This window comes from Anabrus simplex, chromosome 1 (assembly GCF_040414725.1).
Source record: "Anabrus simplex isolate iqAnaSimp1 chromosome 1, ASM4041472v1, whole genome shotgun sequence".
Classification (NCBI taxonomy): domain Eukaryota; kingdom Metazoa; phylum Arthropoda; class Insecta; order Orthoptera; family Tettigoniidae; genus Anabrus; species Anabrus simplex.
The window spans coordinates 1,136,459,380-1,136,487,068 of NC_090265.1; the positions used below are offsets into that span (position 1 = coordinate 1,136,459,380).

General features: G+C 39.6%; 1 protein-coding gene across 2 annotated transcripts; it reads left to right on the forward strand.

Annotated features, from left to right (window-relative positions):
- Positions 1-59: 59 nt before the first annotated feature.
- RpL37a (ribosomal protein L37a) lies at positions 60-27,239 on the forward strand. 2 transcript variants are annotated; one of them, XM_067150603.2, is made up of 4 exons: positions 60-176; positions 511-646; positions 6,752-6,836; positions 27,108-27,239. In XM_067150603.2, exons 1-4 carry the CDS (start codon positions 174-176, stop codon positions 27,160-27,162), a joined length of 279 nt encoding a protein of 92 aa, XP_067006704.1. In that variant the 5' UTR covers positions 60-173; the 3' UTR covers positions 27,163-27,239. The 2 variants fall into 2 exon arrangements, with proteins under 2 accessions (XP_067006704.1, XP_067006705.1); XM_067150604.2 differs by lacking the exon at positions 60-176 and adding an exon at positions 240-360.
- Positions 27,240-27,689: the final 450 nt, after the last annotated feature.

A 27,689-nucleotide genomic window follows, 5' to 3' on the forward strand; every position in this document is an offset into this window, starting at 1 on the left:
TTCTTGCTTTTTAGCGGTATCCGAAATACAGGTTTGTATTAGTTGCTCTGTCCCGGCCTTGTATATCTCGTAGGCAACGGTAGGTGGTAGCTATGCATTCTCTTTGAGTGGCTGTGTCCGTATTTTAGCCTCTTTGGTTTATTCTTCCATCAAGTTTGCGTTAGCGTGGAAATATGGTAAGTTCGTAATGTGAACTTTTATCCATTAGTTGTTGATGCATCATTCATGTGATAAAAGGCATTGAATTTCACTGTGATTTATAATTGTATGTTTGTCATTGAAGTGGTGTTGTTTTGTGTAGTTTGTTCGTGTAAGGGAGAGAAATTAACATTTATAAAGTGAGGTTATAACGGAAGGATGGTAATATGTTATGGCTGTTATTTGATGATATTCTTTCTTTTTTGTACAAGTCGAAGATATTGCCTTGGAATCTCTCTGAACCTAGTTATTTGTAAATGTATGTCATATTGAAGTGAAATCCATTATCTGAATATTAATGTTAATTTCCAGACTAAAGGTACATCAAGTTTTGGTAAACGTCGGAATAAGACACACACGCTGTGTCGTAGGTGTGGACGTTCATCCTATCATATACAGAAGTCAAAATGTGCCCAGTGCGGATATCCTAGCCGTAAATTGAGGAGCTGTAAGTATTTTTTTTTAAATATTGGATATTAACTCGAAATGTTTTGGGCTGATTTGACAAGTGCAATATTTTGACGTGCGTTTCAAGGGACCCTGTAATAAGTTAATCCTTTTAAAAGTTTGTTAAGTCCTGTGTAAAAGTCTGATAATAATAGATAACTGCAGCCAGCGGCCAGATAATAAGCTATGCGTACGATGTGCCGAATTTTTGATAGCGAGTCTTATTCTTTGTTTATAGGCCATTGCAAGCTACCTATCGCACTGTTTCTTGCACAGATGCATTCGGGGCACAGTTCGTCGTACCACTTGTTTGAACATAACAAAGCCGGGCTGAGTGGCTCAGATGGTTAAGGCGCTGGCCTTCTAACCCCAACTTGACAGGTTCGATCCTGGCTCAGTCCGGTGGTATTTGAAGGTGCTCAAATATGACAGCCTCGTGTCGGTAGATTTACTGGCACGTAAAATAACTCCTGCGGGACTAAATTCTGGCACCTCGGCGTCTCCAAAAACCTTTAAAGTAGTTAGTGGGACGTAAAGCAAATAACAGCTTTGTTCGTAGTACAGTCAGAAACGGTTGCCATCTATCAGACGCATGCGCACATTCAAATTCACGTTCGTAGTAGCGATCATCAGAGTTGCTGACTACTAATGTGTTGTTCATACAAACTTTTCAAACTGTTGGAAGCCATCAGCAAACCGTTGGAACAGTTTCTGTTCCTGGACGAAAACTCTTTCAGTCAGCGAGTCAGAATATGAGCGCGCATACCCGCTGCCATCTATGTTCGTTCCATAACTGACCTGAGAATTACTTCACGGCCGTGATTAGTTGCTGAAGTAACCTTACAAAATAAGTAAAATTTACCAAATTTGAAAATATAACCCACTTCTGTATTTATGTCTAAGTATAGCCTATATATTCAGACTTTAAACTAATACTATGTAGTCATTCACGTTGTTATCTTACCGTGTTTATCAATTTTAATACCTGGAGTTTCGAAAAAATCCTAATTAATTTCTGAAGCTTACAGAATACAAAACACGTTGGTTCAAAACAGCAGACCTTTCCAACCACTTCCGTTCGTAGTGGAAATTAGCTCGTCATATTTCAAACTAGTTGCCAACCACGCATGCGCATATGGACGATAAATCGAACTATCACGGATTCGTTCTGCGAACAAACCTAACATTAACTATTGAACATAAAGTGAAATCCGTGGACTGTGAAGTGTTACAAGATGTCTGCTGTAATTGGATTATTTCCAGTCTGTAGTCAGCATGGCATCTTTTCACTAGAACTCTGTCCATATTTCCTTTCTGTTTTGTCGCCTATCGTTCAGCACCTTTGTTACGTTATCGGTTGATGGCAGAAAACGCCTTATCTTGAGACCTTCAATAAGGAAGGTTTCAGTATACTCCGCATGGCCTTACTTCTAAATTGAAGTTTTGCAAAACAAATGAGCATCGCCAATCCTCTGTTGCCAGCGCGCTACGCCCGCGAGAACAGCTGATGCAATACGACCGCGGTAAACAGCCATATATAGTAAAATGTAGGCCTAATACCGTACTCAGAAAAACAAATACATATGGAATGAAAACAAATTCATAAAATCTACACTTACTAACAACATCTGACACTAATAAGAGAATATATTATTCAGAATAAAAGAGAATTAGGAAATAACACATCACTTACCGCCAATGGCTGGCACAGGAAGGAGGTTATGGCCTACAAAGGGAACACTCCACTGATCTCAGAGTCACTGGAACCCTCTAACAATGAATCATTGTCACTATCACCAGGTCCCAAAGATATTATTAAACTTTCGACGGAGTTCTCCAGTACATCTTCATTTTCCCACGCCTCACGTATTAATCTTTGTGCACTGCGCACAACTTTCCTCCAGTCATCGGCACTGACGTTCGCCACAGCTTCGGTTAACAGGTTTTCCACCTCTGGTACAGTAAAACGCTTATTTTTTGTTGCAACATAACCCTTAACCTGAGCCCAAATCTTCTCTATTGCATTGAAGTGGCAATGATAAGGTGGAAGTCGAATAACTTTATGTCCATGACGTCTTGCAATTTCGTCCACGACATACACAGGAAATTGTGGCTTGTTTTCTTTCACAAGCTGCAACAGTTCACCTTGCTTCATGTCGTCCCGCACAGGAATGTTGTGCCTCCTTAACCACTCAGCAAGAATCGACTTCTGTGCTGCCATTGTCGGAGCTTTGTCTTGAATTACGGAATGGTAGGGGGCATTGTCCATTATTATTGTACAATTTTCAGACAGGTTATTCATCAATGTGTATTCAAACCAGTTCTGAAAATTGACACCATTCATCTCCTCGTGGTAATCGCCAGTCTTCTTAGACCTCAGAACATATAAACAGTTAGGTACAAATCCGTTTGCGGTACCGGCATGTAGCACAATAATTCTTCCCCCCTTTCCAATGGACACTGCCATTGTACCTTCCGCAGAATCATCTGTCCAGCCTTTTCCTACGGTATGGTTTGCATTAATCCATGTTTCATCTAACCACACTCGAATCAAAATTTTCCTTCATAACGTCCCTTAAAAACCGGCAGCGCCACATCACAATATCACTTCTTTCCATTAACACTCGGCGACCGTTTAATTTCTTGTAACGGAATCCCAGTTCCTTTACCACAACATTCAGTGAATTCTTGCTTCCTTTAAATAGTTTGCTTTCCTTCAGAGACTCGCGTAGCTTCGCAAGAGTAGGGTGTTCTGATCTGCGGTAGTAGTCATAAATATGACGACGAATGGCATCTTTCTCGAAACTGTCCCAAGTTTGTCACTGGTTTGGCCCGATTCCTTTTCTTACCCGGTGTTTCAAACTTAGAGGATCCAGGAGATTGTTCCTTAGCGTGGTATTTCTCCTTTCCAATTGCCACTACTGTGTATTTACTCACTTTGGTAGCGTCGGCAGTTCTCTGTACAGCTTGTGCTAAAGGAAGCAATGTAGCACCGTTCTCCTTTTCTTTCTCAAAGTATTCGCGCACATTGGACACAATTTCACGAGCCTGGCTTCTCAAGGGCGTGCCTTGTCCCACACGTCTCGATTTCTTGCCACTTGTCTTTCCCGAACTACACTGAGACATGGTAAACACGACGAACTAAGTACACTGATACACGGACGTAAATAAAACTACAACTATTTAATAATTAAACCTATACTGTACTTATGCTATGCTAAACTGTAAACTACGCTATACTGTACTATACTAGAGAGATAAAACTTAGATGATAAAACACTAATTACTGGAGGAAAATGCAAATGGTCGCGAACCGTACCGAATACCATACACGTTGAACGAGATAGGTTAACCACGTGGTGAATGTAAATATCAGACTTGGCAACTAGGTTTCGAGATCGTGCTCTGCCGATATAAATGGCAGGTTGGGATTGGTTGGATGTCTATGCTTCGGTGCACAACCACCAGACAGAGCCAAAATCGGCCTAAACGTCAATTTAGAAGTAGAGCCGTGCGGAGTATAGTCATTTCAGTTAAACTTCCGTACCCGGTGTGCAAAATTGAGGTCGGTGAACCAACATGGTGTGACTCAGACGATGACACGAAACACTCGGCAGGATTGCCAACTTATGCATTCTTAGTGACAAGACCGTTGTGCTTCGATTGGTTAGGTTCGGGGAGTGACATCCATTGGTCTGGATTGGTTAGGTCTGGCTAATGACTAGACCATTGGCCTGGAGGCAATTTAAGGGGGTCTGGGGTAGCGTGCCTGCTTCTTACCCGGAGGCCCCGGGTTCAATTCCCGGCCAGGTCAGGGATTTTTACCTGCATCTGAGGGCTGGTTCCAGGTCCACTTAACCTACGTGATTACAATTGAAGAGCTATCTGACTGAGATTGCGGCCCCGGCCTAGAAAACCAAGAATAACGGCCGAGAGGATCCGTCATGCTGACCACACAACCCCTTGTAATCTGCAGGCCTTTGGGCTGAGCAGCGGTCACTTGGTAGGCCATGGGCCTTCAGGGCTCTTGCGTCGTGGGGTTTGGTTTTTTGGGGACGTAAGCCCCCAGGTTAGAGCCAAGAAGTGGCCCTTAGGCCTTTAGTATCCTGCGTGACACCACTATTGATCTGGATATGTTAGACAAAAATTACAAGAGGTGACAGTGAAATTGGTAGTTCTCTTACTTTTGGTTAATATGGCAGCCCTGTACTTGCACACGATGCAAGCTCTGTTGGGGACGATACGATGCTTGGCCGGCAAATGGGAACACGGCACGAACATTGGCTAGCCAATAGGAACACAGCACGTGCTGGCATTCAGCTGATTTACACAGCCTGTTTTAATTCTTCTGTATAAGTAAGAATATTTCTGGGGGCGGGATACTTACGGTATCGTTGCACGTCATTTTTATATGATTTTTATCATCCCGAAGTCTGCACACCGGGTACTGAAGCAGCAATGTCATTAAGATCATGACCAGAATTCTCCAGCACATCTGTGACTTCATACTTGCAGGGCCTGGCTGGGTAGTACGGGTGTTGGGTGGGGAGAAACTAAAAGTTTAGATTTATTTTACTAATTTAATTTTCTCTTATCTCTCCACTCTCCTGCCGCCTATTTCTACCTGTCTCTTCTCTTACATTTATTTATACCATATATATTTGCATCTTCCGTGAATTTAACCTCATAAAATCCTGGCAACAGGCCGATTTGAACCACTAATCTTGAAGTCTGTAACCTCTTAGCTTTACCACTTGGCTAACGTCACTTGATAAAGATTTAAAAATGAATGTATAGGATATATGGGTATGTAGTACATTACCATTAAGACAGATTGCATTGCGAACTAATTCGCATTTAGCCTGGGCGATGTCCCTATCGTATGCGACCGGAATGCAATCAGTGTAACTTTAACCCATTCCGCTACAATGACGGGTACAGCCGTCAAGAGTTCCACATTCATTAACATGCAGTGACGGGTACAACCATCCCCGTGTACTCAAGTCGGAAATACTTTTGACTACCGATTTCTTTCGATTGTGATGTTGTACTTTAGAATTACATTCCTAGATAGTTCTAGCATCTTTACATGCCAATGTTATTATTCGAAGGCTATGTTGTCAATGTTTATTTTGCTTCTAAAATTGGTCGTCTTGTTCATGAAATGAATGCTACCATGAAGCAAGATGTCGTGTAAACATCGCGAGGAGGAAGGGGAAAGAATTCTGCAATTTCCGCTTGATAGTGGTGATGAAGATATCTCAGAATTATCCGATAGTAGTTTTAGCAGTGATAGTGCGTCTGAGAACTGTGACTCTGCTCGTGAAAGTGATAGTGAGGATGAGGATAATTTCATACATAACCTCACCGCATCGAACCATTAAAAATGGAGTTTGGCCACTTAACTTTCCTAAAGGAAATGTGTCTGCAGTTGTTCAGGAGCTAAATACTGTAGTCAGGAGGCGTCTGGGTGATAATGCTACAGAATATGACGTGAGTTAGTTCCTTACTGACTCTTCGGGGGGGTGGGGGGGGATTTGCAAGGAAACCAATGCATATGCAAATAAAATTTTGGAAGAAGTCACCCTTCCTGATTATGCCACTATAGGAGGTCCGTCTCAAGGTAGCACACCAATGAGACTGCAGGGAAGGCACTGGGGTCACTTTCCTGAAACAGTTGCTCCTACAGCAAGTAAATCAGCCACATCAAGGAGATGTAAAGCCTGTTTTGAGCGTGGAATCCGGAAGGAATCTTGCTTTGAGTGTAACAAATGCAAAGTTGCCCTCCACGTGGATGGATGTTTCAATGTGTACCCTGCCTCAAAAGACTTCAGTTAAATGTAGTAAGTTAAACTCTAATCCAAAATGTTGTTAGTTTGATACAGTATGCTTTTGTAACCATTTTAGCATCCATAACACAAACAAACTCTCTTCCTTCTTCGTTTGGCATCGAACAAACATATGAATGATTCGTCTGGAGGTTCTCCATCCCTGCTTTAGAACATCTTTATTCTTTTCTTTTTATGTTCTTGAATTTGGGTTATGTTTATTTTTGAAGAAATTTGTAAGCAGTTACATGGTAACTATTTTGTACTGTTATTTCCAGACAACTGGAGTGTAAAGGCTCAGCGCAGGAAGACAACTGGTACTGGCAGAATGCGCACACTCAAGATTGTACGCCGGCGGTTCAGGTAGGTTTGTTCAGTGTTAATCTCAATGAAAATTAATGTGCTGCAATTATATTTCAAATGGTTTGCCTGGAAATCTCTATTTAACCTTGGTCAGATGTGCTTCCTAGTACTATCGTTGAAAATATACTTGAGAGGTTTTCAGAGGCCGTAGCTAATGTTCGAAAATTCTTAATGAAATATTTAAACTGAACTTCAAAAAATTTCAATATGGAAATTATATATGTTACTATTTTCTTCAAATGTTCATTATTTTTGGCCTGGTCGTGCCTATAGCATGAGTTGTGTTCTCAAATAATAATTGAGTCACTATCCGCTCAGGAATGTAATGTCAGATCAGAAAGCATTTCACTATCTCTAAGGCATTGATGGCATTCAAATCTATGAGAATCACCACCATTCTTATCTTCCTTGAGCCATATTGTTCTGAAGGTTCGTCACTGTCGGTATCATCAGGGCCTTCACTGTCTTGAAATTGGGCTTTACAGAAAACTTTGTGAATTTTTATTTTGAAATGCATTGCTATGAAGTGTAAGTATGTTTTGTAATAAGAACATATACAATAAAAATTTGATTGTGTGTACTATCTGCGCACTTTTTAGCGATAGATTTGTGTACGGGTTTGAGGAGTAAGAAGGGAACGCTTCCGGTTCTGTAAGTACTACCAACTGAGTGGAAATGAAATCTGGTATGAATCGATAATATGATCGATCGATATAAATTTTCTAAATCTTTGTTATTTTAAGCCAATAACTGTGTCACTCGCACATTATATAACATTTCTCGATGCGAATCTTATTCCTAGAGTGAATTCTATAGTTTGGCTTTGCTGTGTAAATAACAGTACTAGTACGTAAAGTGTACGCCAGACGTCGCACAGCGATGCATAAGCGATTCATAGTTTGTGTTTCAAAGATTGCCAGTACGAATCTCGAAGATTACCAAGGTTGACCGCTTCAGCTCTAGGGTGTAAATCTATCGCTAAAAAGTGCGCAGATAGTACCCATGTTTAGGAAGCAGTTGAAGCATATGACAGTGTTGTGAAGCATTACCAGAAGTAACAGCGAGAAGAGATCCTTCCTTTCTGCTAGCCAGGGACCCATCAGCCTACCCGTAGAAGTATTCTTACTTGTATAGATGAATTCTTTTGTTTTAAGTCGCACCGACACTGATAGGTCTTATGGCGGCGATAGGATATGAAAGGCCTAGAAGTGGGAAGCGGCCATGGCTTTAATTAAGGTACAAACCCAGCATTTGCCCGGTGTGGAAATGGGAAACCACGGAAAACCAACTTTAGGGCTGCTGACAATGGGGCTTGAATCCACTATCTCCCGGATGCAAGCTCACAGCCATGTACTCCTAACCGCACGGCCAACTCGCCCAGTATATAGATGAATTAAAACTGACTTGTGTAAATGTGCAAACTGTGACAATTTCCTGTATTGCTGTTGGTTGGCTTTGTCGAATGCAAGTTTTCAGTAACCTTAAAATTTACTGTCATTGTCAAAACTACTAATAGGATGGTTTGGTTACTTTTGTAACAAAATTACTGATAGTAACTAATTAGGCTCTGTTTGCCTCAAAGCTGTATATGTGATGAAAAACACAAAATGTGGCAATCAAATCCACCATTGCATTATCAATTGAACATTATTTTCTTATCTTCGGAAGAACTGACTGATCATCTACTGTGTGCGCTGCAGTTTTTGGGTATTATTGACTTTCAGTTTCTAGTTCTCTCCTGGGTTGGATTATTAATGAGGGACCTCCATTGTTGTTGGTCTCACCTCCACCCTTTTCTTGCTTCAAATATTGACTGTATGTCTCCAAGTATGCACTGGCCTTGCGTCTGGGAAGGTATGCTATTGGCACTGCCGCTGGCTCCAAGTAGCTTACGCAGTAGCCTCCACAGTAGCACTAGCCATGCGTCTTGGTAGGTGTGTTATTTACCAACTGATGAGCCCAACTTAGCACACTAGGGCAAAACGCTGGCAACCAGGAATGAGTTAGCTGGGAAATTTATAATGTCCAATAACGGACCAGCTATATCGGTATTATAAATTTACTCGTTTGGAACAAATTTTTCAGGTTCCCTATGGGAATCAACATCTGTATCATAGTGGTATGTTCCAAACTGTCAGTGGAGAGATGGGGTGGAATGACATTGGTAGATGAATAAGTTTGAGTGGTGTCTTTAGAAGTAGGAAAGATCACAATATGAAGATAAAGTTGGAATTCCAAGAGGACAAATTGGGACAAATATTCGTTTGTAGGAAGCGGAGTTAGGGATTGGAATAACTTGCCAAGGTGATTTGTGATAAAGATATGGCAGCGCGTAACTCAAATATTTTACTTTTGAGGGTTAACCAGTTTTTCCGGGCATGTCTTCAATTCTACTATGGACTACAAGCGATTTAGGTGCGGACAAAAGAAAAGGCGTGGGCGTTATGAGAGTTGCAGGAATGTTGGGGTCACTTAAGTCCCTGTGCCAAGGGAATTAATCGTTTTTGAGGAGGCCGGGAAAGTGTTTATGACAACCCCCATAGCTAAAGACTGGTGACCGCCGTCAGTGACGAAAACATTGAGAAGGTGAGGACATTAATCATGAACGATCGGCGATTAATTGTGTGCGTGATAGCGGATGAACTGCAGATTAATCGTTAATCCATGCGACAAATCGTTACCCAGAAGTTAAGGAAGAGGAAAACGTCTTCTTGTCTTGTGCCACATCACTTGACTGACGATCAGAAGCAGGCATGTTTAGGGGCTTTACGGTATTTTGTCGAAACGACAGATGCGACAACAAATTTCTTGAACTGTATTGTCACTGTGGATGAAACCTGGTCTCGGGTACGACCCTGAAACAAAATGGCAAAACAAGGTTTGGTGTTCTCCGGGATCCCCTTGCCGGAAAAAGGTCAGGGCTGAAAAGTCGCGCATCAAACTCACTTTGAAAGGAAATAGATTTGACGGTATTCCTGACATCCAACGAAACGCGACGAGGCTTTTGAACACCATGCCGAAGAAAGCCTTCTTGCAGTTTCCAGGACATATATCGCCGATCTCAGCAGTGCATAGTTATGGGAGGGGACTATTTCGAAGGACAATAAGGTCACTGTCGTGCATTGCTCATCTGTGTTGATAGTGCACCCTACTCACTGAACTTTGTCACAGGTTGTATAGTTGCCGAAATTTACGATCTGGCTCGTTTTATGAGAGGATACGCCAAAATTCACGATCTGACTCGTTTTCTGAGAGATTACGGCAAAGTTCCTCCCGTTTTTTCTTTCCAGCAATCGATTTCGTACTTCCCGGGCTAGGTCCAGGTATTCGAGCTGGTCAGTTGGGTCCCTAAATTTTTGCCATCTTTTCCTATAAGCATTTTTAACCCTCGGGACGTCGCGCCGTGGTCTTTTCGACCACTCGCATTCTTCCTTTGTTACTCTGTCTACAATTGTTGCAGGGCAGATTTCTCCCTCCACCATATCTACCCCGCAACCTTCCTCTAGTGTTTAAAGCCAAGTAGCACTCCCTAGTTGCTATTCTATTATCGCTGTGCATGTTTGTGAGTGCGCGTGCTTTCGAGCGCAGGCAACTACAGCCGTTTGTTGAATTTGGTTCTAACACTGGATGTGCCACTATTAGTATACATGAATTGTTTATTTACTTGTGTTGTGAGAGAAAATGGATTCTGAAGAAGTTGATAGGATAAACAAATTGATAGTGTGGAAAAGGAAGAGAAACGTAATGAAACATTACGAAAACTACAAGTTAGTCTAAGGAGTTTTTTTTTGCCAGTTGCTTTACGTCGCACCGACACAGATAGGTCTTATGGCGACTTTGCATTTGCCTGGTGTGAAAATGGGAAGCCACGGAAAACCATTTTCAGGGCTGCCGACAGTGGGATTCGAACCTACTATCTCCCGAATACTGGATACTGGCCGCACTTACGCGACTGCAGCTATCGAGCTCGGTGTTAGTCTAAGGAAGATGCTTTTTGATGACAATGTGAATGATACAGAAGAGGCATCTAATATTTTAGAAGACAACATTGATGATTTTCTTGAAGAAAGTGGTCACTACATGGATACCGAAGATTCTGCAGATACTGAAGATGAAAAATATGGATATATCAGAGAACAGGGTTCTACCGGAAGACAGAGCAGTACCTCAATGCACTGGAAAGGACAAGATAAACTAAGTGGGACATTCACTGTACTAGGTCTAAGGGACGAGCCAGAAGGCATAATATAGTATCGCACTTGGCTGGCCCGTTAAATTTAGTTCGTAATTTAACATATCCTATTGCATCAGTTATTCTTCCCAGATGATGTGCTAGACAAAATTATACGTTACACAAATCTGTGGATTGGAATGAGAGGAGAAAATTACCAGGCCTCTGGATGCCCCAGACACAAACCGTGCAGAGGTGAAGAGGCTCTACCTGGCAGAGCAAGATGGTATTGAGCTTTTTCGCAAAACTGTGAGTCTCGGAAGGTTTCAATTCCTGTTGACTGCTATGCGGTTTGATGATTTCACAAGCAAGATAGATCATCAGAAATCGGACAAATTCAGAGCTTTTCGGGAGGTGTGGAAGGAATTCGTCGAACATTGCAAATTGTATTATTCTTTGAGTGAATACGTCGCAATAGACGAAATGCTTGACGCCTTCCGTGGCAGGTGCCCTTTTCGTCAATGTATAGGAAATAAGTTGGTAAAATGTGCCGTAATGTAACCACGGACAATTGGCATACGTCAGTGCCATTAGCTGAGTTCTCTGGCCAACCACAGACTTACTCTGGTTGGAACGATACAGAAAAAATAAACGGGAAATACCTCCCGTCTTTCTTCAAACAAAAAAAACCAGACCGGAAGGGAGCAGCATGTTTGGCTTTGGAAATGTGTCCACGTCGTATGTTCCCAAGAAAAATAACGTAGTGTTGTTACCAACTATGCACAACAGTGATGTCATTGATGAGGAATCGGGTGAGGCAGAGAAACCTGAAATATTGACTTTTTATAACCTATCGAAAGGGGAAGTGGATGTCGTTGATAAACTGAAAGCATCTCGTACAGTATCATAAACGAGCAGACGATGGACTCTGACGTTTTACACTCCTCAACGTAGTTTTCATCAAGTTTCGCAATACTACAAAACAAAGTTGACATAAACCGTCGTTCATTTTTTAAGACACTGGCAACTGAGCTATGCCACGAGCACTTGCATTACCGCTTATCTCTTGAAAATATTCCCCGACAAATTAAGCAGAGACTATGGGATATTATTGAGACAGGAAGAGATGAAGAAAGGCCCGAGGGGAACAATCAAAACTCTGGGAGATATGCCTTCTGTGAAAGAACAAGAAACAGAAAGACAGAGACTTCATGTGTTACCTGCTCTCTGTATATATGCTGGGAGCACACTGTCTCCACCTGTCAAGCCTGCAGTATGAGGACAGAAGATGAAGAAAATGAATATAACAGTTTTATTATCTAACCATTTTACTAATAAATGGTGTATAACATTTATACAAGGTTTATACACCGTTTATGTGAAATTCGTTGCTAATAAACCGCATATAAGCCTCTTGTGTTTACATCTGTTATAGTTATTCAGTGAATTGCTTATACAGACCAGAACCCTTGTATAAGCGCTGTATAGCAGCGAGTAGTGGAAAAAGAAACGAGTGAGCAGTTTATTTTCGTGGTATTTATTGTCTACAGTAATATAATCATGGTGAAATATTCCACTTATCCATATAATATTGAACACAGTTGAAAGAATGGATGATCCTCACGGTATTTTAAACATAGAAGACATACACCATTCAGAGGTTATGGAGGTTAGAAATCTTCGTAAAGTAAAACACTAAAAAAGACGGAATGGCAATGAATGACTATAAAAGAAATGATGGTTGGGCGTATTTTTGTGTAATAATGTGTTACTGCTTAATAGACTTTTGAAATTGTGATTTTATTATACATTATCTGCCTCTACAAAGATCTTTATCAAATTTGAGTACCTTAAAAAGGGACATATTCCTCAACATTAAAAAAATGGTATAACTTGAAAACCGTACGAAATATGATTTCCATACTTTGTAGTTGAATACGCAGAAATATGGTGTATAAATGCCTAATAGAAACTTTTTGATCAAACCTTTCTTTTAAGCTACAAAACACTTTTTCCTTTCTCCTGAAAAGTAGGATTTTGGAATGTGTACCGTACCCTTTTCAACTCACCGATTCAATTACAATTGCTTACGTTTTCCGAAATATCCCAGATAGGAGCTTTTGATCTTTTCTTAAGCTTTTCCATTTCTTTTGTGGCGTTCATTACACAAGCAAGCTGAAGAAATTTTGATATCAATATAAGCCCATTTCCAGCTGTCTCGCGGAATGACAATGAATAACGATCAAAGAAATGATGGTTGGGCGTATTTTTGTGTAATAATGTGTTACTGCTTAACCCCTCAGCGTCGCAGCCATTTAAATAGCTTCCTACTCCGCGGCCGGATGAGATTTCAACTACGCGCGACTGAAATGCATCGATTCACTTAAAGCGTTACTACAAGTATAAGAGTAGCCCGATTTTCACGAAATTTGGAATTCCTTATGACAGAACTATGTATATACAGATAATTACATAATTGTTCCACATTTCCTTAGTAATTTAGTTCCGTGTGATAGAGTTCGAAGCACTCTTTGAGACAGGGACTCAAGTCATACTCCTGGCAGCAGTACACTGACGTCTTCTTTTCGCCGTGTTTTGAACACAGGATACAGTGTCTCTGAGGTTTGGATTTCCAACTCTTGGGTGCTAATTTCATGATAAAATGTCTTTCCTGCAACCTTGGAACTGTATTATCTGATGCGCGCCGGCCTTGAATATTTCGTTCCTCTCCCTCCCGAGCGTATTTTGTAAACAAACCTTTCACCAGCTGAACCCGATAAGGTAATTGCTCAATATTTGTCTCTGTGAGTATCATTAGAGAATTTAGCAATCAGAATTCACCGTTGAAAACTTCTCTTTGACCTGTATAATTATCTATAGTCTCTTACACGAAATTTCCAAGTACTGTTTCCTCCTCATCGTCACTCTCATCATTTACCGCTGCTACCTCATCTATTTCATTATCACTGCTGCTTATACTGTCACTACTACTTCCGATTAAACTTTTATCTGAATTATACAATATTTCAAGCACGTTACTGTCAGTCATACCTCGGCTGAGCGCGGCGCGTCACACGGACTGGTGAAGCTGCTGCGAGACCGAAAGCAACAGGACGAAACTGAATGAGGGGAATAACATTTATGACGAAACAAATCAACTCGATACATATTTCAGATAAAAGATCGAGACAACGTCTTTCAAACGAGATATATACCATGAACAACTGGTTCTCGTATCGTATGACAGAAAGCAGCACTAACTGTTGCCTACACAGAGCGCTCGTGGAGAGTTACGAAAATATTACAAGCTGAGAAATAAAGACAAATATAAATAAACTGCACTCCCAATGTACAAATAGAGCAAAGAACATCACACGAAAAGACAAACTTCTCAGATCATCATTTCTTTATTTTATTCTGTGGGAACGAACGAAGCAAACAGACTTTAAAAAAAGCAAGAGATTAGTGCTCAGACTTATTTGACAAATAATTATCCTTGCAAAAACAACTACATTATAAAGATTTTTCAATTCTTATTTACAACACTGATAAACCCGAAAATGTCTTCTTGGAAACAAAACAATTTGCATATCAATAACTCCAAAACTCTTCGAGCTAAAGCCGTAAATGTGAAACCATGTATGGGTCTATACCACGTATAGAGGTCGGCGGCTACGGAAGAAAAGAGGGTCTATACCACGTATAGAGGTCGGCGCTGAGGGGTTAATAAGACTTTGAAATTGCAAGTTTATTATACATTTTCTGCCTCTACAAAGATCTTTATCAAATTTGAGTACCCTAAAAATGGGCATATTCCTCGACATAAAAAATGGTATAACTTGAAAACCGTACGAAATAAGATTTCCATACTTAGTAGTTGAATATGCAGAAATATCATGTATAAATGCCTAATAAAAACTTTTTTGGTCAAACCTTTCTTTTAACTACACAACAGGTATTCCTTTCTCCTGAAAAGTAAGGATTTTGGAATGTGTACACTTTTCAACTCGCCAATTCAATTACAGTTGCCTAAGTTTTCCGTTCTATCCCAGTTAGGAGCTATTGATCTTAAGCTTTTCCATTTATTTTTTGGCGTTCATTGCACAAGCAATCTGAAGAAATGTTGATATCAATATAAGCCAATTTCCAGCTGTCTCACTTTGTGTTGCCACTGCCTTTTCGATATGCCGTGCTACTGCGCGACTTTCCGGAAAGTTTTGCTTGTAGATAACCAGCAGAAGCGATCATAAAGGCGGTGAAGGTGCGAAAAACACCAGTGAACTGCAGGAAGAGATTCCTACGCCGTGGAAGGAATGTATACATGCTGTATAGTAATACAATGCGTATACCACGTTTATTAGTAAGAAAAATATAAAACACTTATACAGGGTTTATTCACTGTATAACTATAAAAGTGTTTAACAACTGTATAAGGACTTTTTATTAGTAAGACGGTAAGGATGCAGTCAGCTCACCAATATAATGAAGAATGATAAATTGTCTTTAGTGAACAGTAAATTGCTGTTAGCCTTCTATCTATGTAGCCTTCCTTTTGCCATTGGACTGTATACCTTATTTATATTGCTGTAACTTTGTTTTGTACATATTTTTACTGATACTTATAAATTACTCGTACATAGTACTATACTGTTGTTTTTTTTTTTTTTTTTTTTTACCAGTTTCCTTTCATGAATTCTGTGAATCTATTTTCTTCCCACTTCACTATTTTTGTGTGTTGAGTAGAACGTAACATTAGTTATCATATTACATACCTGCCAAGTATTCCGTCTTTTCCGTAAAATGTACGGATTTTGAGTGTGTTTTACGGTTGTACGGATGAACAACGTTATTGTACGGATTTTGAATATCCACGCTTGGTTTCGCTTTCTGTGGTCAGATCGGATATGTTTCACTTTCGATAGTAGCTGGTAATACGAGATGCAGTGTTTGGAATTTGACTGGCAAATGTATCGATTATCACCTGCTTTTGTCACCTGTTCGACCTCAACTGCTATCGTATTTCATTCACTGAGACGTTCCCAAACAAGTAGCAGGCTGTGATTTTCAAGAAAAGAAATCCGTGAATTTATATATATAAAACAACTTTAGTAACTGCGTCGTGCTTTGTAGTAGCTAAAAGGCTTCGTTTGTGTGTGGGTGTGAGTAACATTGGCGGTAGTTCTGAAACTCGTGGAATTGTGTGACAAATTTGTAAGCGATTTAGTATATTGGTGTTAGTAATGAGTTTGGCTAAGAAACAGTATTATCAGTCTTTTAGGGAGGCATATTCTGCTTAATTTCCTTGTGTTAGAAGATCACGGAAAGTGTTTCCAGTGTTAAGTGGAAACAGATGAGCGCTTGTCAAGATGTAACTTTGTGTATGTATTTAATTTCAGGGGTGATCATAACATATATTTGACTTGTATTAGTATTGTTAATAATCTCCCATCCCCTTCCCCCCCTTGCCATCCTTTTTCATTATGTCTCAAGACTTTTCGATGCATGCACGCGGTGTTAATTTTTCCGCTTTAGGATCTTCCGGATTTCTCTTTCTGAAAGTTGGCAGGCATGATATTATGTTAATGCACTATTTAAATGTAAATAAATAATATTTGTATTATTATTATTAATGATGAAAATAGAGAGTAAACAAAAATTATAGCAACATAACAATAATAAATAGCAAATAGATATAAAAAACGATAGGGAATTATTGCACGGTCTTTTCCACCGCACGTAACTGACGTTACACTGCCTCGCACAACGTCCTGAGGGTTAATATGGATCACATCCTTGAGGCCTGGTGTGGTGTCGTCTTGGATACCTTGGCGGTACTGAACCGGCGGCCGAACTGCATTCGTAGTCATTACCCAGCCAGGACCCGTTTCCAGCATGATCCGCACATTTTGATGACAGTCTAGAACATTATTATTGAATTATTGATATTAGTTGAATTTAGGTTATTATTATTATTATTATTATTATTATTATTGATGATGATCTGGTCCCCGCAGCAAGATGCAAGACCGCTACTTGGCGGTAAATTATATCCGCTGCCTATGTGATTGCTGACAATGTGACCAGCACCATTGTCGCGCGTAGGCAAGTGCATGGGATTTCTGGCGATACAAATGATATACTTCCGTGCATTATTAACTTTTAAGTTCTCCAAAGGAAAAGATGGCTCTTGAAAACGAACCCGGGAAAGATTAAAAATGATTGGTTTTTTATCAGAATCAAGTACAATATAGACAGTAAAATCACCGGGCGAGTTGGCCGTGCAGTTAGGAGCGCACGGCTGTGAGCTTGTATCCAGGAGATAGTGGGTTCGAATATCACTGTCGGCAGCCCTGAAGATGGTTTTTCGTGGGCTCCCATTTTCACACCAGGCAAATGCTGGGGCTGTACCGTAATTAAGGCCACGGACACTTCCTTCCAATTCCTAGGCCTTTCCTACCCCATCGTTGCCATAAGACCTATGTGTGTCAGTGCGACGTAAAACCACTAGCAAAAATAAAAACCACAGTGAAATCAATTGGTCTCAATTCCTTTTTCACCCCACTGCCGTCAAGTTGATTAACCCCCCCCCCCCCCCCCCCCAAAAGTGTTTTTCTTTATCCAAATACCAATGTTCACGTCTGTTACTTTCAGCTTTCTTTCTTTCTTTTTTTTTTTTTTTTTGCTAGGGGCTTTACGTCGCACCGACACAGATAGGGCTTGTGGCGACGATGGGATAGGAAAGGCCTAGGAGTTGGAAGGAAGCGGCCGTGGCCTTAAGGTACAGCCCCAGCATTTGCCTGGTGTGAAAATGGGAAACCACGAAAAACCATTTTCAGGGCTGCCGATAGTGGGATTCGATCCTACTATCTCCCGGATGCAAGCTCACAGCCGCACGGCCAACTCGCCCAGTGCTTTCAGCTTTGAGATACAGTATAAGTATCCCCATAAGAGGAATTCACTTTTTCCCTTCCTTTCACTTCATTTCATTTTCCGGGTAAAAGTAGTTGTTTATTTATTGGTAAAGCATCTTTTCTAAATACCAATTATCACAACTCTACATCTTCAGATTTTGAGGTATGTGTCCTCATAAAAGGAGTTCAACTCCTTTTCAACCCCACGAGATGATTTTCCACCCAAAATGCTTTTTTCTTTGTTTTTGAAGGTGATCAAATGCCAATTTTCACGTCTGTAACATCTTCAGGTTTTGAGATATCAGTATCCTAATAAGAGGAATTCAACCCCATTTTCAGTCATTTTTACCCCCCACCCAAGTGGTTTTTCCAAAAAACTAAAAAAATACAAGTTTGTTTCTTTTTAAGAGAGATTAAAAATATCACTTTTCACTTCTATAACACGTAAAGTTATTGAGATGTACTGTAGACATGCTCATTTTAAAATTTCACCCCCTTTTTAGTTCCCCTTAAGTGGAGTTTTCGAAAACAAATCGCCTACGTTTCTTTACTTTTACAGGAGATTCCAAATACCAATTTTTACGACTGTAACATTTTATGTTTCTGAGATATACTGTAGATATTGTCTTTCTAAAAATTCGCCCCATCTGTCACTCCTGTTTAACCCCCATTAATAGGATTTTCCAAAAACAAAAAAAATGTGTATTTTTAAAGGAGATTCCAAATACAAATTTTCAGGTCTGTGATATCTTCAGTTTCTGAGATATAAGTAACCTCATTAACCCCTCAGCGCCGACCTCTATACGTGGTATAGACCCATACATGGTTTCACCTTTACGGCTATAGCGTGAAGAGTTTTGGAGTTACTGATATGCAAATTATTTTGTTTCCAAGAAGACATTTTCGGCTTTATCGGTGTTGTAAATAAGAAGTGAAAAATCGTTATAATGTAGTTGTTTTTGCAAGGATAATTATTTGTCAAATAAGTCTGAGCACTAATCTCTTGTTTTTTTTAAAGTCCGTTTGCTTCATTTTTCCCCACTGAACAAAATAAAGAAATGATGATCTGAGAAGTTTGTCTTTTCGTGTGATGTTCTTTGCTCTATTTGTACATTGGGAGTGCGATTTATTTATTATATTTTTCTTTATTTTTCAGCTTGTAATATTTTCGTAATTCTCCACGAGCGCTCTGTGTAGGCGTCAGATAGTGCTGCTTTCTGTCATATGATATGAGAACCAGTTGTTCATGGTATATATCTCGTTTGAAAGACGTTGTCTCGACCTTTTATCTGAAATATGTATCGAGTTGGTTTGTTTCGTCATAAATGTTATTCCCCTCATTCAGTTTCGTCCTGTTGCTTTCGGTCTCACTGCAGCTTCATCAGTCCGTGTGACGCACGGCGCTCAGCTGTGGTATGACTGACAGTAACGTGCTTGAAATATTGTATAATTCAGATGAAAGTTTAGTCGGAAGTAGTATTGATAGTATAAGCAGCAGTGATAATGAAATAGATGATGTACCAGTGGTAAATGATGAGAGTGACGATGAGGAGGAAACAGTACTTGAAAATTTCGTGTAAGAGACTATAGATAATTATACAGGTCAAACAGAAGTTTTCAACGGTGAATACTGATTGCTAAATTCTCTAATAATACTCACACAGGTCACAGAGACAAATATTGAGCAATTACCTTATCGGGTTCAGCTGGTGAAAGGTTTGTTTACAAAATACGCTCGCTCGGGAGGGGAACGAAATATTTATGGCCGGCGCGCATCAGATAATACAGTTCCAAGGTTGCAGGAAAGATATTTTATAAGGAAATTGCACTCAAGAGTTGGAAATCCAAACCTCAGAGACATTGTATCCTGTGTTCAAAACACGGCGAAAAGAAGACGTCAGTGTACTGCTGCCAGGAGTGTGACTTGAGTCCCTGTCTCAAAGAGTGCTTCGAACTCTATCACACGGAACTAAATTACTAAGGAAATGTGAAACAATTATATAATTATCTGCATGTGCATAGTTCTGTCATAAGGAATTCCAAATTTCGTGAAAATCGGGCTACTCTTATACTTGCAGTAACGCTTTAAGTGAATCGATGTATTTCAGTCGCGCGTACTTGAAATCTCATCCGGCCACGGGGTAGGAAGCTATTTAAATGGCTGCGACGCTGAGGGGTTAAAGGCATTCAACCCCTTTTTCACACTTTTCACCCCTCCTAGTGAGATTTTCCAAAAACAAGAAATACATGTTTTTTAAAAATTTTTTTTATATAAAGGAAATGCTAAATACCAATTTTTACATCTCTAAACTTTTAAACTTTTGAGATATAGATTCACTCATTTTAAAAATTCACCCTCCTTTTCACCCCCTTAGCGACGGAATATCTAAAGATCCTCCCTTAGCGAGCACCTACATTGTAATATAAATATATCCTCAAAATTTAATTTCTTTATGTCCAGTAGTTTTTGGGTCGGCGATGACGAATGCGTCTGTCATTCAGTCAGGACATGTTCTTTTATATATATAGATTTGAGTGCGTGTGTATTGATTACCACTATAAGTCCGCAGTAAAAATCCTTCCTTTCAGCTCTGCAAGAAATGCCTCAAAGGAGTTGATATAGCGTATGAGGTGGAAAGTGTACCTAAGGACATAGGTACTCCTAGTAAATTTAGTAATCATAGTGAGAAGGTGTTTTCTGTAGAGATCCATAATGCTGAAGAGCAAGAAAGGATCTTTTTTACTGCATCCTTCGTAAGAATGGCAATCTGTATCTAACATATGAATTCATATGTTATTCTCAGTTCAGTACGGACCAACAACATGAAATTCATAACCCTTGAATCTGTATCTAATCGCTCATCTGCTGGAATAAGTCTATATAATTACTACTACAGTTATGAGTAGGGCTCGGATGTTTAGGAAAAGTCATATTTTTTCTTTTTCTGTATTTTCTTGCCTGGTTGGATTTTGGTTCAAATTAGGTGATTATAGTCACAATTAAGTGACTTTTATTTGTCATATAAATGCATATTTTGCCTATTTGTTGCCTTAAGGTCATATTTTCAGTTATTTTCATAGAAACGTATTTTGGCGGTTTGACGACAGCTGTAGCTGAACAAAATCATCTTTGACTTACCGAGTGCGAACTAGTGTTCACAAAACTGCTTCTCAGTATCACATCTGCAGTTAATACAAGTGGAATACCCTTTGTATAGAGTGAAGGTCATAGACCTCACTGCACCTTTTACCCCACCCGCTGTACTCGGCAACTCGGTCTCCCATATAGAGACAGAAATAATCGTGAAAAACCCATCCCAGCAGTGAGCTAATTACTTCTGGCAATCACTCACTTGTCTTTGTTCAGATATTAGAACCTCAACCTCCTTCCAGTTACTACTGAACTTGTAGCATTTGTGAAATCATGAGTTTTTGTTTTGTTTCAAATTAGTATATAAAACATTTTAGCCTTAGGCGCAGGTTGGAATACACATTTTTCTACCACAATGTATTGAAAGACATCTGCTTAATTTGCTTCATGGGCCAATTATCTAGATGTTAGCCCCCTTTAAACAACAATCATCATCATCAGTTCGCATCGTGGTGCTCAATTTAAATTTTAACGCATTTGAATAATATTAATGGAATCTGGGCTTAAACGTTCCAATTTTTTTTAAAAGTAAATTGATTTCTATTTTTCTCGTACTTCAAACCACGAATGCAGGATGCAAACATGTCTTGACTTTTAAAATGTTGTGTGATCTGATTATCTTAACGAACATAGTGCTTTATAGGTATGCATTCACAAATGTTTAAGTGAATCAAGTGCAATCGACTGTGAATAACTGCTAAACATATATACTGTATTCAGAAAATCGATATGAAAATAATAATATTATAATAATAATAATAATGAATTAACAAATATGCATCAAAGGCCTTGCCGTTTCGATTTATAATTTATTTTAAAATGGCGATATTTAGATGAATTGTTTTCGGTTCATATTTTGTAATTTTTGTCATATTTCGTCACTTTCAAGGTCCTATTTCATCAATTTTTAGGTCATATTTGCTTGCTTATTTGGGTTATTTTTAGGTCTTAAACATCCGAGCCCTAGTTATGAGTAATGTAGCTGATACTGTTACTTCTATGTTTACCACTAAATGTGGGTCAAATATAAACAGGAATTATTTTTTAATATTTATTGCATCAACCAAAAAATGTTCATATGGAGATCACTTTATAGTGTCCTGCCATCAATACACATTTCCAACATCGGATAGGTAAGTTTTTAACTCTTACCGCTCGTATGTCGGGTGAGGCCCGACATATTTTATTGCTCACCGCTCGTCTGCTGTCTCTTAGCCAACAAAATACGCGATGCTATACTGTACTGCCATCTTCTGATTCAGCGTGGAACTTCGTAAAATCCTGATACTATTTGACATTCAGTCGAAAATCTATTATTTAGATGGCAGTGTAGCCGTCTGGTGTGTCCTGCGCAAAGGCTCGAGCGATAGTAAACAAACATGGCTGAGCGCATTATGACAGATGATGAAATTAGGCAAGTTTTTTAAGATCTTAGTGATATATCTGAGTCGGAAGAGAGTGAATTGGATGTAGTATGCAATAGAGGTAATGACACAAACAGCGATAGCAGTACCAGTAATGAAAATAATGATGACAAGGAAATTGGAACACATGTAGCTGATGCTGATGGCTGGTGCAATTATAAATCAACAGATCCCGATTTCAAGAAATTGCCGTTTACAGTGGTTTCAGGCTACAAACCACCACAAGGTATGAAACCGGAGAACGAATTACACTTTTTTCAATTGCTTTTTACCGATAATTTTTTTCGGTGAAATAACTAATGAAACAAATTGGTATGCTAAAAGTAAAATGGATAAAATAGGTCCTCTTAGTCCCAGGTCTATCTGGAAAAAGTGGGCTAATATCACTGAAAGAAATGAAAACATTTAGTAGTTATTTTGAATATGGCCATGTATCCTAGACCTGAACTGCAGGATTATTTTTCGGAAGACTGGCTGGACAAATGTTCGTTTTACAAGGATGTTTTAAGTCGTGAACGTTTCTTGCAAATTTTTTGGATGCTACATGTTTGTCCACCAGCTGTTCGTGTTCCCGTAGGGGTGGGAGCGAGAGGTTCAAAAATTCAGAATGTTGTTTAATATCCAGAGAGTATTTTGTACCAGGGCAGAATGTGTGCGTAGATCAGAGTACTGTTGGTTTCAAAGGTAGGATAGTGTTCAAATGCTATAACCCACAGAAGCCCACTAAATGGGGTCTTAGAATATTTGTGTTAGCAGATTCTACAACAGGATACATTGTTGCAATAGAACCTTACTTTGGAGCACCTACAACTGCCTCCTTGCCTCATCCCGACTTGCCATTCTCTGCCAGAATAGTTCTCCATTTGTGTGAAAAGCTGCAGAACTCCACCAATGGGGCACGTGGCTATCATGTGTTTACTGATAGGTAATATACAGGCTGAGTTGGCAAAGGAACTGTTGGGACCTTGAGTATCATATTACAGGGACAATCAAGCTGAAACGAAAAGGATTGCCGTGTAGTGTAAGAAGAGCAGGTGGCATGAAACTGAAAAAACACACCATCGTAGCTTTTAAGGAAGATGATGAAATGATGACTTTGCTGTGGAAAGATAAGAGGTTGGTGGTAATGTTTAGTACCTGGTGTAATGTACCAACACAAAATGTGCAAAGAAAAGTGAATTGAAATATCATCAAGGAAGTGGAAAAACCAAAAGTGATGCGATTATAATCAGTATATGGGTTGTGTAGACAAACACGACCATTACACATCTACATATTCATTCACGCGGAAAACGGTCAAATGGTGGTGAAAGATGTTTTTCTGGCTGCTGGAAGTGTATTTGGTGAATAGTTTTCTGTTATACAATGAACAAAGAATCAAAGAAGGGAAAGTCAAAATCAGCCACAAGCAGTACAGGAAGAACCTCATCAAGCAGCTGGTGACTGATGTGAGAAATACTGCTTCACGAAAACATGGTCGTCCGTCAACTGCGGATTGTGAAGAACGCCTCAATGTACATTCTCATTTTATCTTTGCAAGTGAAAACAGCAATTAATTCTAAAGATTGTGCAGTGTGTTCTGATAGGAAAGTGAAGGGTGGCAGGCGAGAGACTGTGTTCTACTGCAACACGTGTACACGCAAACCTGGCTTACACCCTGGAAAATGTTTCCAGATGTATCATACACAGCCATTGTATCATTAGGTGATATGTTATATTATCGTCTTGCTCTTATATGTTATTGCTACCCTTCCTAACTAGTAATGTACAAAAAGTGAACATTTTTATATAACTTTGTGATAAACACTGCAAGCTTTTATTTTTATGACTGTTGACCTTGCTGTTTTTGTTCTAAAAAGTACATTGATCTATGCCGAAAAGTGTATTCAATGATGACTGACTGTTAACTGTGTTCTTATTCTATGTTTACAGGGCATTAGTTGAATTTGATAATTATACTTTTCTTTTAATTAAATGATAGTAGTAGTAATAATAATAATGTAAAAAATAGTTTCATTTGTACATATTGCACCTATTTTCCCCACTTTAGCTTCTTGTAAATGTTTATAGGCCTAACCACATCAATTAAAACAGCTGCTATCTCTAAAATCATGAAAGATGAATATAGATCATATGAGATAGTAATTCACATTTTAAATATGAGTATTAGAGACAACAGAGATTTTTAATTCGAGGGGTAAGGGTTAATGCCGACATCATCATCTTATATATAGAGAGATTTGAGATTGTATATATCGATTACCCCTCTAAAGAAGTCCGCAGTAAAAATCCTTCCTTTTCATCTCTGTAAGAAATGCCTCAAAGGTACTGATATAGCGTATGAGGTGGAAAGTATACCTGATAGAAAAGGGACGTGTGCGGAGCCAGTTACGTACAAACTCTTCTACACTTGCTTCATCGAACCGCTGTCCTCCTAGGTCTTGTTTAGGTGTTCCAAACAAATGGTCGTCACAGGGCAATAAATATGGAATGTACGGGGGTGTTCCAGAGGTGTCCAGTGAATTTCCTTCAGTTCTTCCTGCGTTTGAGTGGCAGTATGCGGCCTTGCATTGTCATGGAGAAGAATGGCGTTTAGGATCGGTTGCCGGCGTCGCTTGTTGCAATACACAGATTTTGCTTCATCCAAAAGGCGACAGTAGTAGGCTGTATTAATTGTCCTTTGTTCATGAAGAAAATCCACCAGCAACCCGGAGTGCCAGAAAACTGTTCCATGCACTTTTTAGCAGATGGGCATGTTTTGGCCTGCTTTGTCTCTTCGCCACCACTCCATGCTTGCTTTCTTTGACTCTGGGATGTGATAATGCACCCAAGTTTCATCGCAAGTCACAATACAATGCAAGAAATCCTCTCCCTGCTCATAGCGATACCGGTGTGTCTGACAAACTTCCTGGTGTAAAGTTTCTTGTTCCTGGTTGAGGAACAAGGAACCCACCCACCTGGCAAACAATTTTCTGAAATGGAGTTCATCTCGGATGATGGTTTTAGCACTTCCGTAACTTATTCCTATGACTAAATCAATTTGCAAAATTTTTATTTGCCGATCTTCACCAATAATGTTACATTGTTTGCAGTGATGCTCATCTGCGATCTCCTTTCATGAGGTTAATTTTCCACAGCTTCTCTTCCTGCCACAAATTTTTCAGCCCTCTCATACATTCGGTCTGCAAAAGTGTTTTCTTCCCCAAACTGTGTGCGGAGCTGCCTCAAAATTTCAGTAGGTTTGGTGCCCTCTTTTGCGATAAATTTGATAATGATGCATTGCGCAACAGACCTGTGCCCTGTGGTCACTTTTGTACTGAAGCAGTCCAGCTCTACACCGTCGTTTGCGCACGCAAAACCCTTCTCCAGACACCCCACCAACATCCTGGCAAAGCACCATCTCAGAATTATTACCAACGGCAGCGGTACATTCAAATTTACATTTATATTTAATCCGCCTGCGTAATAATAATAATAATAATAATAATGGTGCATGGGCTCAGGAGAGGTCTGGTGCAAGACTTTTGAGTTGATCCCTGTGAGGATAGGACCCTATCTAAGACAAATTCTTACGATGAAGACTACACAAACACCCGGCCCCCAAGGCAGAGCAAATGCAAGTTAAAACTCCAACCTGGCCAGGAATTGAACCTGGAATCCCTTGGACTGACCCTTTATCCATGGAACCGGACATCACGGTCAACGAACTTTACTCATTTTCAGGCTTGCAATTCATTTTTGGATACCATCATATCAAAGTAGTTCGTCATTCATATGCACCTTGAGTTTCTTGTGTGATAACAAAGTATTTAAACATTTATACACAAATTCATCATCTGATGTACCACATGGGTCACAAGCTCTGCATATTTTTAAAAAAACTATTCTGTATTTAACAAAATAATATCGGATATGTAGAAGAGTTTATTTCCTGGAGCTCCAGCCCGGATGTCAACGTGGCATGGTGCGTATTTGCCTACAGAAACTGATATTTGCGATTAATTTTATGCAGACCGTTTACCCGAGTGACAGTGAATTGAATATTTCCAATGATTAATGGCTGATATTAAACAGAGTAACCGTAAAGAGAAATCCTTACGTACTTTCGTACAATAAGTATACGAAGAGCACAAACAGGGCATTCCTACTAGAATTCATTTTTTTATATCATCATAGCAAAATAGTTTGTCATTCATATGCACCTTGTGTGATTAAAACATTTATATCACACTATACAGACTACTAAGCAACTTACTAAGTACATGTTACAAGGTTGAGGTCAATATCTTGAATACCTTTTGAGTTACAGTAGTTTGAGAACAGCATTTTAATTTCTTTCTTGGAAGTTTAAACTATACCGTCCACACAGCATAGCAGCCTCTGTTTGGGGCCTGTTCTCAATGTGTTAAATAAATGCAAAATAGAGGAATCTTGATACTTTCAACTTTTCATCCCCTTGATCCTTACTTTCCAACTAGCACAGGTTTCACTGAGGTCGTCGACCAAGCTCGCCAGTTACTTCCACTTGAAATTAGTATTCAGCATTTTTCATCTTTATAAACTGTTATTTAATCTACTTCTTCATTTTTTTAATACTCTTTTTTTGTGTTTCAGGAATGGCTTCCGTGAAGGTGGTAAGATTTCTCCTCGAAAGGTTGCTGGATCATAAGGCAACAGAAATCATGGGCTAAAATAAAAAAACTTGTACCTTAAGTTTTGTTTAATAAAAATATTATTTGGACTTAAGTCTGAAATAGTTGCACCATATGCACCTTTCCCCCCCCCCCCTTCCCCTCTTGTATTTGAATTTTAGAGAGATATATTATGCCACCTACAGTATTTTATAAGGGGCAGTCAAATAATAACAGAACACCCTGCATAACATTCATTCCGCGCAAAAGGTGGCAACACCTATTATGTATCGATGAGCCCACCCTAGCACACGAGGGCGAAACGCTGGCAACCAAGAATGAGCTAGCTGGAAAATTTATAATGTCCAATAACGGACCATTTATATTGGTATTACTGCCATTGCTGTCGTAGAACTGCATAGTGAAAACCCACAGGTGCACGTAGTTGTTGGGTATGTCTTTGTTGGTGCATGGACTGGCCTAGTATGTTCGTCCAGCTGTAGAATTGGAGGCAAACGAAGAGCAGAGAAGTATGGTTTGTTTTGTGATGGTTGAGGGTGCTGGA

Excerpts from the sequence above, each read along its gene's own strand:
- RpL37a (XM_067150603.2), top strand. Across the intron at positions 647-6,751 it reads TAGCCGTAAATTGAGGAGCT|ACAACTGGAGTGTAAAGGCT; the intron begins GTAAGTATTTTT and ends TGTTATTTCCAG. Across the intron at positions 6,837-27,107 it reads ATTGTACGCCGGCGGTTCAG|GAATGGCTTCCGTGAAGGTG; the intron begins GTAGGTTTGTTC and ends TTTGTGTTTCAG.